The sequence below is a fragment of the Lagenorhynchus albirostris genome, chromosome 2 (genome assembly GCF_949774975.1).
Source record: "Lagenorhynchus albirostris chromosome 2, mLagAlb1.1, whole genome shotgun sequence".
Taxonomy (NCBI): domain Eukaryota; kingdom Metazoa; phylum Chordata; class Mammalia; order Artiodactyla; family Delphinidae; genus Lagenorhynchus; species Lagenorhynchus albirostris.
This window is the reverse complement of record NC_083096.1, coordinates 75,444,934-75,456,419: the sequence shown is the minus strand read 5'-3', so window position 1 is coordinate 75,456,419 and position 11,486 is coordinate 75,444,934. Positions and strand designations below refer to the sequence as shown.

General features: G+C 51.6%; 1 protein-coding gene and 1 non-coding gene across 5 annotated transcripts; one reads left to right on the top strand and one right to left on the bottom strand.

The window, feature by feature from the left end:
- Positions 1-2,060: 2,060 nt before the first annotated feature.
- TRNAD-AUC (transfer RNA aspartic acid (anticodon AUC)) lies at positions 2,061-2,133 on the top strand. The gene has a single exon. It is a non-coding gene; the product is annotated as a tRNA-Asp (tRNA).
- Positions 2,134-4,938: 2,805 nt separating this feature from the next.
- S100A16 (S100 calcium binding protein A16) lies at positions 4,939-11,139 on the bottom strand. Of its 4 annotated transcripts, none has more exons than XM_060138373.1 (3): positions 10,947-11,116; positions 5,985-6,162; positions 4,939-5,670 (listed from the first exon to the last, which is right to left on the bottom strand). In XM_060138373.1, the coding sequence occupies exons 2-3, from the start codon at positions 6,135-6,137 to the stop codon at positions 5,512-5,514; spliced, it is 312 nt and encodes a 103-aa protein (XP_059994356.1). In that variant the 5' UTR covers positions 6,138-6,162; positions 10,947-11,116; the 3' UTR covers positions 4,939-5,511. The 4 variants fall into 4 exon arrangements, with proteins under 4 accessions (XP_059994356.1, XP_059994342.1, XP_059994348.1 ...); XM_060138359.1 differs by having other exon boundaries at positions 10,951-11,115; XM_060138365.1 differs by lacking the exon at positions 10,947-11,116 and adding an exon at positions 6,838-6,983.
- Positions 11,140-11,486: the final 347 nt, after the last annotated feature.

Genomic DNA, 11,486 nt, shown 5'->3' with positions numbered 1-11,486 from the left:
CGGCTACCAATCCTTAACATGTCCCTCAGGGTCTTGCCCACGCCTCCAGCCTCACCTTGTATCTCTCTCCACCTTGTTCTTGGGTTTTAGCCACACTTAACTTTCCCTGGTAACTCATCATGCCCCCTTCCTGCCACAGAGCCTTTGCATATAATGGTCCTTCTATCTAGGTAGCACTTCCTCCCCTCAACTTCACTCTCACCCTCCTTCCTCCCTTTGCCTGGATAACTTCTGCTCATCTTTCAGATTTCAACTCAAGAGTCACTTCCATAATGACATTCCCCACTCCCAGACTAAAATTCAAGTTTCTTTGTTTAAAATTACCATAGGGAATTCCCTGGTGGTCCAGTGGTTAGGACTCAGCACTTTCAGTGCCGTGGCCTGGGTTCAATCTGTGGTCAAGGAACTAAGAGTCCTCAAGCCATGTGGTGTGGCCAAAAAGAAGAAAAAGTTACTGTAAACGTGATCCCTTAGCAGTTGACCTCTATTTGTAATTATCCACTTGTTTGTGTTTTCACGTGGTTATTTATTGTCTTCTCTAAACTGAAAGCCCCATAAAATCAGGAAACATATTTTTCCTCCTCTTTTTATTGCAGTATCTACTGTGCCTGGCACATACAAAGTACTACCTTCTGAATGAGTGAATGAATGGGTCCTCAGCAGAAGCAACCACAACCACCATACAGGGCCTGTAAAGGGCTTAACCCTTCATAGTTCTCGGGACCAAGACACAGACAACAGCCTCTGCCCTTTGGGCAGTTCACAGTTAGTAAAAGAGGGGGTCTGAGTGGCAGGTCTGCTGGTCACCAGCAGTGTGTCTTTGACTAAGTCACGTCTCCTCTCTGAGCCTCCATGTCTTCATCTGTAAAATGTGGATCATGATTCTTATCTCACAGGGTTAAGGAGGACCAAATGAGCCTTGGATGAGAACGTGTTTTTTAAAACTTTTAACATTGAACAAACAGAAAGAATTGTTTTATTTTCCAAAAGGGAACTTTACTAGGAATTGAAATGGAAAGAAAAGCCAAATATACAGGAAGTACAAAAGCTGACCCAGGTGGCTTTACTTTCCTTACCCTAATGTGGCAAGATAAGCCAGGTTCTCATCCCATAGAATGAAAAGCCTGGCTACACCTCAGTCCCAATAGTTTAGACACTAGGCCAGGCCAGTGTGAGACACAAGACAGAGAGACCCTTCTCAGCTCCACTGTGGGACCCCCACAGGAGCCTGTTCTGGCCCCCTACCCCCTGCTCTGCTCAGGTCCTGCTCAAGCCATCTGGTCCCTGGACTCCTGAGTGAAGGAGGAAGGCCCACCCTTCTCTGGCCCCAACACTCCCCAGAGAGGCCTCCAGATGAGCTGCCTGACCTCAAAGTAGCTGGTTTTGCTCCTTTAGGGCCTCTCTGGCTCCAGGCCCTGGAGCCCAATCCTTGATTGTTGTTAAGTTTCTCTGACCTCCACTGAAGCTCAGCATCCTCCCCAGTGCTCTAGGCTTACACTCAGACCCCTCTAGAAACAGGCCTGTAACAGGGGTCACACACCAGCTCATTTCCTGCCAGCTGCTCTAACGTCTTGACCAGTGAAGTGTTTATTTCCAGACACAAACCAGGGGCAGTGAAGGGAGCTCTATTCTGAGTTGCCTCCGGGATCTCTCATGCCATCCCCACACCTTAGGCTTCACATCAAGTCCTTGGCAAAAGACTTGTACACTGAAAATGACAAACCATTGCTGAAAGAAATTGAAGAAGGCACAAATAGAGGGAAAGACATCCCATGTTCATGTATTGGAAGACTTAATATCATTAAATATCCATACTATCCAAAGTGACCTACAGATTAAATATGATCCCTATCAAAATCCCAGTGGCATTTTTTTAGAAATAGACAAAACTATCCTAAAAGTCATATGGAATCTCAAAGGACCCCAAATAGCCAAAACAATCTTGAGAGAGAAGAGTAAAGCTGGAAGTGTCACACGTCCTGATTTCAAAACATATTATAAAGCTACAGTAATCAAAACAGTATGGAACTGGCAAAAAGACAGACAGACATACAGGGACTTCACTGGTGGTCCAGTGGGTAAGACACTGCGCTATCAATGCAGGGGGCCCAGGTTCGATCCCTGGTCAGGGAACTAGATCCCACATGCATGCCACAACTAAGAGTTCGCATGCTGCAACTAAGAGGCCCGCATGCCACAACTAAAAGATCCCACATGCCACAACTAAATATCCCGCATGCCACAATGAAAATCCTGCGTGCCACAACTAAGACCCAGTGCAACCAAAATCAATTAATTAATTAAAAAGATAGACATACAGACCAATGGACCAGAATGGAGAGCCCAAAAATACACCCTCACATATTTGATTGAATGATTTTCAACAAGGATATCAAGAACACACAATGGGGAAAGGATAGTCTCTTCAACAAATGGTGTTAGGAAAACTGTATATTCATATACAAAAGAATGAATTTGGACCCTTACCTTATACCATATACAAAAATTAACTCAAAATGGAAACCTAAAATTAAGACCTGAAACTATAAAACTCCTAGAAGAAAACATCAAGGAAAATCCTCATGACATTGTAACAAGCAAAGATTCCTTGAATATGACACCAAAAAAAGATAACAAAAGCAAAAATAGACAAATAGGACTACATTAAACTTAAAAACTTCTGGGGAACAAAGGAAATAATCAACAAAGTAAAAGGATAACTTACAGAATGGGGGAAAATATTTGCAAGCCATATGTCAGATAACCGGTTAATTAATATCCAGGATATATAAAGAACTACAACTCAACAAAATAAAACAAAAAATAACCCACTTAAAAATGAGCAAAGGATTTGAATAGACATTTCTCCAAAGTAGATTACACAAATGGTCAAGAAGCATATGAAAAGATGCTCAACATCACTAATTATCAGTGAAATGCAAATTAAAAAGAAAAAGACACAAGATATCACCTCATTTTCATTAGGATGGTCACTATCAAAAAAAATTAAAACAGAAAATAACAAGTATTGGTGAGAATGTGGAGAAATTGGAACCCTTGTGCACTGTTGGTGGGAATGTAAAATGGTGCAGCCACTATGGAATAGTATGGAGGTTCCTCAAAAATTTTTAAATAGAACTGCCATATAACCCAGCAAGCCCGCTTCTGGGTATACATCGAAAATAATTGAGGGGACTTCCCTGGCTGTCCAGTGGTTAAGACTCCGTGCTTCCACTGCAGGGGACATGAGTTCGATCCCTGGTCGGGGAATTAAGATCCCACATGCCATGCTGTGCGGCCAAAAAATTCTTTAAAAAAAGAAAAGAAAAAAATTAAAAATAGGATCTTGAAGAGATAGTATCACTCCCATGTTCATTACAGCTTTATTCACATTAGCCAAGATCTAGAAGCAACCTAAATGCCCATTGACAGATGAAAGGATAAAGAAAATGTTGTATATACATACAATGGAATATTATTCAGCCTTCCAAAAAAAGGAAATTCTGTCATATGCTACAACATGGATGAACCTTGAGGATATTATGTTAAGTGAAATTAGCCAGTCACAAAAGGGCAAGTACTGCATGATTCCATTTAATATGAGGTAACTAAAGTAATCAAACTCATAGAAACAGAAAGTAGAACGGTGGTTGCCAGGGCCTGAGAGGTGGGGAATGGGGAGTTGCTGTTCAGTGACTATAGAGGTTCAGTCCTGTAAGATGAAAAAGCTCTAGAGATCGGCTGTACAACAATGTGCATATAGCTAACAATACTGCAATGTGCACTTAAAATTTATGAAGAGAGTAAATTGATGTGTGTATTTTATCACAATTATATATATATAATGTGAATGAGTTCTTCACCATTCAGTCAAGGTAGCATTGTGACTCCCCAGGACAGGCAAAAGGTGTTCTTTACTCTTTTTTTGGCTATATTGGGTCTTCTCTACAGTGCGCGGGCTTCTCCTTGCGGTGGCTTCTCTTGCTGCAGAGCACAGGCTCTAGGCACGTGGGCTTCAGTAGTTGTGGCATGTGGGCTCAGTATTTGTAGCTCACAGGCTCTAGAGCGCAGGCTCAGTAGTTGTGGCGCACTGGCTTAGTTGCTCCGCGGCATGTGGGATCTTCCCAGACCAGGACTCGAACCCGTGTCCCCTGCATTGGCAGGCGGATTCTTAACCACTGTGCCACCAGGGAAGTCCCTGTTCTTTACATTTTTAACTAGAGAAGGGTTGCTGTGAAGGAGAGATGGTAAAGACGACTAGTGTGCTACCTTGACTGCAAGCCCATTCTGAGGCAGGTCACTTTTAGAAGGTTGAGGATCTGTAATGGATTCCAATAAAACTGTCTATGCCTGTGCATCTTTAGAAAAACCTTAAACCTCAGGGGTAAGCTGCCCTGGCTTGAAAACCATTGATCCAGAGCGCACAGGCTGGATTTCCTGCCCCGTTTCTCTTGGGGGCATGTGCTGTCTTTCCATGGCAGGGGAGAAACATAGAAGCTGTCATTGTCCCCTACACCAGGCACAAGTCCCAACTCTGGCCTTCCACACCCCTCTTTCTTTGCAACCCACTTTCTCATCCCATAAACTTCTCTGTGTATTAGAACAATCTGTACATGAGAATTCAGTATCTCTGTGCTATTCATGACTCAAGACTGAGGTTGCAGCGCCTCTCTCATGGAATTTCAGTGAGGACAAAATGGGATACACTGTGTGCCCAGAAGTTGAATGTGAGTTGAGCTTGGTCTATGAGGGCCCAGAGGTGATGACACGTGTGGCCTTTGGCCCTTCATGGAGGAGGGAAGTAGCTGCTGACCCAGGGCTGACAGCACCAGCTGGGATCCCAGAGTTCTACTTCTTTTTTGCTCTGCCCTCTCGGTGAGATTTCCCCTTGCCACCCCCTTGCACCGGGGCCCATGGCAAAGATCACCAAGGCATGAGGAAGTTCCAAGGAGTGGAAAGGTTTTAATGAACATTACAAAGGGACTTGGTGAGGGGGACACAAACTCCAAATCCAGCCTTTGTTGCCCATTTCAGTGGCTCAGGAGGGAGGGGGCTCAACCCTGTTCCCAGACCCAGAGGCAGCTGGAGGGCAATCCCTGGAAGTCTCCTCTACCCAGCAGAGGGGCTGAGGGAAAGGGGAGAGAGGAGTCTCTACTGGTGTTGCCAGGAACAGGGAGACCTGAAGCAGCAAGCTGACCTCTAAGGTCAGGAGAGACCCGGAATCAGGCAGGAACATCAGAGGTCAGAAGGGTAGATAACAGGTGGGGAAACTCTTGGGTCCCCATACAGCACTGTCACAGAGGGGCCCCAGGGTCTGCTGGCTCCGGGGACTGAGACCCTCAGGGAGACACCCCCAGACTGAGACACTCACAAAGGGGCCCTGACGTCCCCCCTTGCCCTGTTCAGCAATTGTCAGGAGAAGGTCTAGAGGAAGAAGAGAGGACAGGGGTCTGGGTGGGCAGAGGAGGGAGCCTAGGAAGAGCATGGGGGAGGGGACGGTGGGAGGGTCCTCTAGCTGCTGCTCTGCTGCTCCTGCTGGCGGATAAGGTTGGCGATGGGACTAGTGATGCCGCCTATCAAGATCCAGTACTCGTCGAAGCTGATGCGCCCGTCGTGGTTGGCGTCCAGGTTCTGGATGAGCTTATCAGCAGCCCTTCGGTTCCCGGTGTCCTGGCGAGGAACTGAGGGTCAGCAATACTGAGGTGGCAGCTCTACAGAGGCCCCAGCAAGGACCCTAGGCAGAGTCCAGGGTCTGGCCTGGGCTGCTGCTGCCCTTGGAAGATGGGAACAGAGCCCTCACTGGCTCAGGCCTGGGCACCCTGAGGACAGAGGGCTGGGCGGGGTGGAGATCCCTGGTTTTGGGGGGATAACTCTGAAAGGACAGAAGCGGCGGTGGGGAAGGAAACCCAGAGAGGGCAAGAGCTTCAGGAGCTGGGTGGGGTAGGGGCGCGGAGAGGCCAGGCCCTTGGGTGGGGGGACCTCACCGTCAGCATATGGTTGAGCTCCTTCTGAAGCATCTTCCGGAAGCTGCTTTTGCTGATCTTGTCCTTGGCCAGGCTGTGCTTGGACACGTATTTGTAGAAGTTTTCCACCAGGACGACCACCGCCTTCTCCAGCTCCGTGTAGGAGTCCGCCATCTCACCGCCTCACACCTCACAAGGCCTGGGTGCCAGGATGAGGGGAGGTGAGGAGACGCCACAGGCCACACCTGCTCCTTCGCCTCTCTGCCCCTGTCCACCTGCTGGGCCCACCCCCGGGCCTCTGGCCCCCCAGGCTGGCTGGTCCTCAGGAGGAAGTAAGCAGGGAAAGGGGAACCCAGGGTGGGCCTGGAATGAGAACTATGTGTCTCCTCTCATCCAGGTGCTCTCCAGCTCAACAGCCTCAACAGGTTTTCCAGGCGCTTCCCCAGCCCCAGGCACTGAGCTTGTCAGAGCCCCAGAGAGAACAAGAGGCTCCTGGGAAGAGGATGAGAGCCAGTGCCCATCCTTCCGCCTTCTCCATACCTGGCCCACCCAGAGGCCCTGGCCCGGGGACAAGCACAGCTAGAAACTGCTAGGATGGGCCACGTCCCCCACCCCCAGGGCTGGCCGAGACCCCTGCCCCAGGCAACAAAGCAGGAGGCGGGGACCTAGGCTCTCCTCAGTCCTTTCCGCCAGGCTCCAGGACAGTGCGTCGCGGGTCTCAGGCCATGGCTGCCCTTCTCTGATAAAGGACGATGTCCCGATCCATCAAGTGAGGCTTTGTGCAGGCCCCCAGCCAGCCCCGGCTAGCTTAACCTCCCTCATACCCACCCCGAAATATACAGCAGGATACAAGGGCCCCTCCCCACCCCATTACCTAAGGAGGAGCCCGGAGGTTCAGCCCCAGCTGGAGACAGCTGGAGATGGAGCCTCCACAGCCAGCCAGAGGCTACACACAACAGCCCCTCGCTCCAGGACAAAAGGCACTCACACTGCAAGCGGATACAGCCTACTGAATAACAGGATATGAGGGCAACAGGCGGATCTGTGATCTGTGAGTCGCCGCCCATGCCCAGAGCCCCCCCAAGTGAACCCTGGCAAATAAGCCTCCCTTCCCGCCCCCAAGCCCAGGAATGAGTTGCAGCTGCCTTGCCCACTGGGTCTTGGCAAGGGAAGGTGGACACCGCCACCAGGGCATCCCATGGTTCGATAATGGAAGGGAAGTCTGCTTCTCCGAGCCCCACCGCAGCCCCTGCCCCTGCCACCTGCTTTCTAATCCTCCTCTTGGCCATCCATCCCTCCTCCTGTGCCCATTGCCCTGCCCTCTCCACCTAGCTGAAGCCTGCCCAAACCGCACCTCCAGGGAAGACTGCCCTGCCCTCTGGTCCTCCTCCCCTGACTCCCACAGACTCTCAGCCAGCCTTGGCTGGGCCCACTAGCTGCTGTGACTGCAGTCTCTTCCTGGATCATCTCTCCCCAGACACCAGAACTTCCTTGAAGCAAGGATAGTGTTTCTTATATGCAGCCATTGTGTTAGGACTGGGAGACTTTGGGACCAAGTGAGTCCCAAAAATCCTGGATATACAACCTCCCTGCTTTTAATCTCTGCATCTCCTATCGCCCACGTGGCCTGGGCCAATGCTTTGCTCAAGGTAGATGCTCTATAAATATTCCACCTCCTGCCAGCCCTGATACCAGGTATCCAAGGCCCCTGACCACTCTTCGAAGATTTTTCTTTCACTAAACTTCTTCTGGAGGAAGGGTGAGACCCAGAAGGACTAAGCCAGGATGGAGGAAGGAAGGAGAGTTGAGAGGGAGAGGGGTCAGTTTAGGGCAACTCTAACCAGGAATCCTACCCTTCTCTCCCCTGCCTCGTCCACCTGACCGCTCTGGTCTGTGGCCAAAAGAATGAAGTATGGAACCAGGACTGTAGGAAACCATTTTTTTTTTCCAGTACTCTTTATTTATTGTGTGTAATTGTGTGGTTCAATGTTTATACCTTTGTAAGACTTTCATACAAATGCTCTAACATTCACAAATGAGGACAAAAATGTTTCAATCCATGAACTGTCTGCCCTGCTGCCCTTGGGTGGGCAGTTGCCCAGGCCTACGACCAGTATTCCTGGGGATTCCGAAAGCTGCACCCATGTCAGCAAGGACTGTGTCATGCCCTACTCCCAACCAGCCTTGGGAGTGGGGAGAAAGATCAGAGAATCCCCCACTTTCACCATCCCAGACCTTGTTCCCCAAGTGAGGAATTCTGTGGGAAATAGTCAGGGAGAGGAAAGGATAAGAAATGGGTTTGGGGGGCAGTGTGTCTCTGTCCCTCTCGCCACTGGCCGAGCACTCCCCTCCCACCACCTGCCATCTTGGAGCCCAGTCCTGCCCTTCCTTGATACCATGCCTCAGCCTCTACCTGGCAAGACACAGGTGAGCTCCCAGGAGACATCTCAGCACCTGCTGTCAGGTACACAGTCACCCCAGAGAGCTGCGCTTCAGCTCCCAGCCCTCCCAATAGTCCCCACCCCACCTTCTTCTGGTCAATTGGACAATGCTGGAGTTAACAATTTGGACAAATGCTTTTCTGAAGCTTCTTCTGAAGGAAAAGAAGAGTCAGGTGTCATTACCCTCTTTCTCCCTCCCTTCCCTGGGGGTCAGGAGACAGGCTCTGCCACCACACCCATGCCAAGGTCACCTGCCCCTCCTGCCTGCCCAGTCCTCCCACCAAACCAGGCCAGAGGGTCCCCAGGCATGTGGTTGCGGGGAGGGGAGGTGGTGGGCCATCCCGTCAGCCCCTCCCTGGGAAGGGCGGGGCAGGAGGTAACTCCTGCATTGACTTTGCCACAGGTTGATCCTGGCCTGAGGGGGAGGGGGGAGGTGGACAGTACACTGGAGCCTTCCAAAACAGTGAGAATGGAGGGACTCATCCTCCAAAGGACCCTCGCACCTGGGCCCCCAACCCTCCTGCAATGTCCACTGTCTCCACCTTGGCTGATTCATCACTGAGCAACCAAGGGGCCCCCACTCTGCCCACCTCAGCCCAGCTTGCTGACTTCTCCAAAAGCCCAAATTGCCCTGACACCATGCTTCTGGGTCTCAGCCACTCCAGCCTCACCCTCCCACCCCCAGGTGCTGGGCCCCACCCCTCCAAGTGCCTCCTCTTCACCCTCCATCTCTTCAACTCCCCAGTCCCTTTCCGTGTGGAGCCCTGAACATCCACCACACCCTCTAAAACTCACCTCCTCTTTCCACCTCCACACACACTTCTTGAGTCTTAAATTGTTCCCAAGTGTTGGGATATGTCCCTGGACTCCTATCCCTCCTAGTCACCTCTCCTCTAGAGCCTAGGCCACTCTCAAGCCTCAATTTGGCATTCTCTGCATTCCTTTCATCTACCTTGAATTTGTTCACTCATTTATCCACCATTCACTTGCTTACTCTCTCCTTCATTTCCTACTTAATTCACTCATTTGCCCCAGCTGCCTGCAATACACAGGGAAGGCTGCAATCTACACTGGGCTGGTAATGCTTTACTCAATTTGCAAGGTTGTTTCAAATTAACCTCTCCAGCCTCTCCAGCTCCATTCTCTGTTCCCTCTTCTCCTGCTCTTTTCCCAGTTCCAGAGGCTACTATCTCACACAAGTGTCCTTGCCTACCCCCCAGCCCCACCCTCACAGGACTCACTGCATCTAATCCACACAAATGTACACAATCACAATGAGCAAGGAATTCTGCCATTTCTGATCCCCTCTGCTTGGGTGACCCATCGACCTTCCAAACTCTTCTGCTTTCAGAATACGTAGCTGGAGGAAGAAGAGTGTTCCTCGGAAATTTCTTTCCAAACAAGTGAAGTTGGAGGAGTTTGGTGTGGATACACACACACACACACACACACACACACACACACACACACACACACACACACACACACACACACACACACACCTGCCCCTGGCCTCACCAACACCCAGACACACACACACACACACACACACACACACACACACACACACACACACACACACACACACACACACACACACACACACACACACACACACACACACACACACACACACACACACACACACACACACACACACACACACACACACCTGCCCCTGGCCTCACCAACACCCAGAGAGCTCTTTTCTAGTCGACGGGGAAAGTCTGAGCTCTTGCTCCCCGGCACTCCAGGGCTCCATCGTGGGTCTCCAAGCACACCAGCCCTCATTCCCTCCGACCTGGGCCAGGCAGGGCAAATGCTCTACAGGGCAGGGGACTCCACCAAGCAAAGCAAGTCAAGTCAGAACCTGCCTGGGTCTTGAGGTAGAGGAGAAGCTGCCCAGTTTCTGGGCCCCTCTCCTGGAGTTCAGGCTCCAGGGGGGCCTCACCCAGGTTCCTCCTGGGCCCCATCGCCCCTCCCAAGAAACAGCTCCCAGAGCACTTGGGGCCAGTGTCCGGCACCTGCCTGAGTCGAGAGAAGCAACCCAGGCCCCTGCCTCCCTTCCTCGGGCTGCTCTCAGGCTCCCTGGGCCCTCCCTGGCTTCTCCCGGACCCCATCACCTCTCCCAGACACAGCGCCCAGCGAGGCCTGTGTCCAGGGTCTGGCTACTCCCCAACCTCCACCAAACACATCTGCCCTTTTTCTGTTGCGGAAAATCGGAGCAGCTGAGAGCAAAGCTTCTGAACACTCTGCCCGGTGGCCCAGCCCTGGGAGAGGAACCCGGTCAGCTGCTGGGCTGGAGAGGGGGTCTTTCCACCCCATCCACTCATCTGAAGGCCTCTCCAACCCCCAAGCCCACCGGAACGCCCCATTCCCGTACTGGCCTTTTGGGAAAGTTAACAATTGACGAAACCTTCCTGCTCAGTCTCTGCAGGCCCCCCTCCTCAGGCCCCCTTCACTGCCCCTTGTCTGGGCCTCCCAAGCCTGCAGGGCCCCTCCGGCAGCCCCAGACCTCCCAGGACGGGCCTGGGGTGCTCACCTACCTTCTTGGTCCACCTCCTCTCCTGCGGGGCTCTGGGACCTGGGCTCTGGCACTGCCAAGTAGCTACGAGCTCAGCCAGCCAGGACTCCTCCCCGCTGCACTCCCAGAATCTGTCCCACTCCCTCCCGGCCCTGCCTGGCGCAGCTGGCTCAGTGGGGAGGTAAGGTCTGAGCTCCCTCTTGACTTGGCCCTGGGGTTGGGCCCATGTTAAAGGGATACACACCTTTTTTAACACCCTTCTGCCCCCACCCCAGAGGGAGTGGTGCAAGCTGGCGCTCCCTCAACCCCACCCTCCTAACCCTGCAGGGCCTGAACAGAATTTACAACTTTGAGAAAGGAAGGGAAAGACTGTCACCTGCCCTTCTCACCTGGGTCACTGGGAGCCCCGTTTCAGGGACCCCTAACAGACAAGTTCAGTTAGTATTCCAGGCCAGCCTGGCTGGCCGCTTAAATCTCCTTGCTGTTGGGATTTCCGTGGGCTACAGTTAAAAGGGCCCAGAGCGTGGTTCCTTGCCTTCCACCTCCAGTGCACCCGTC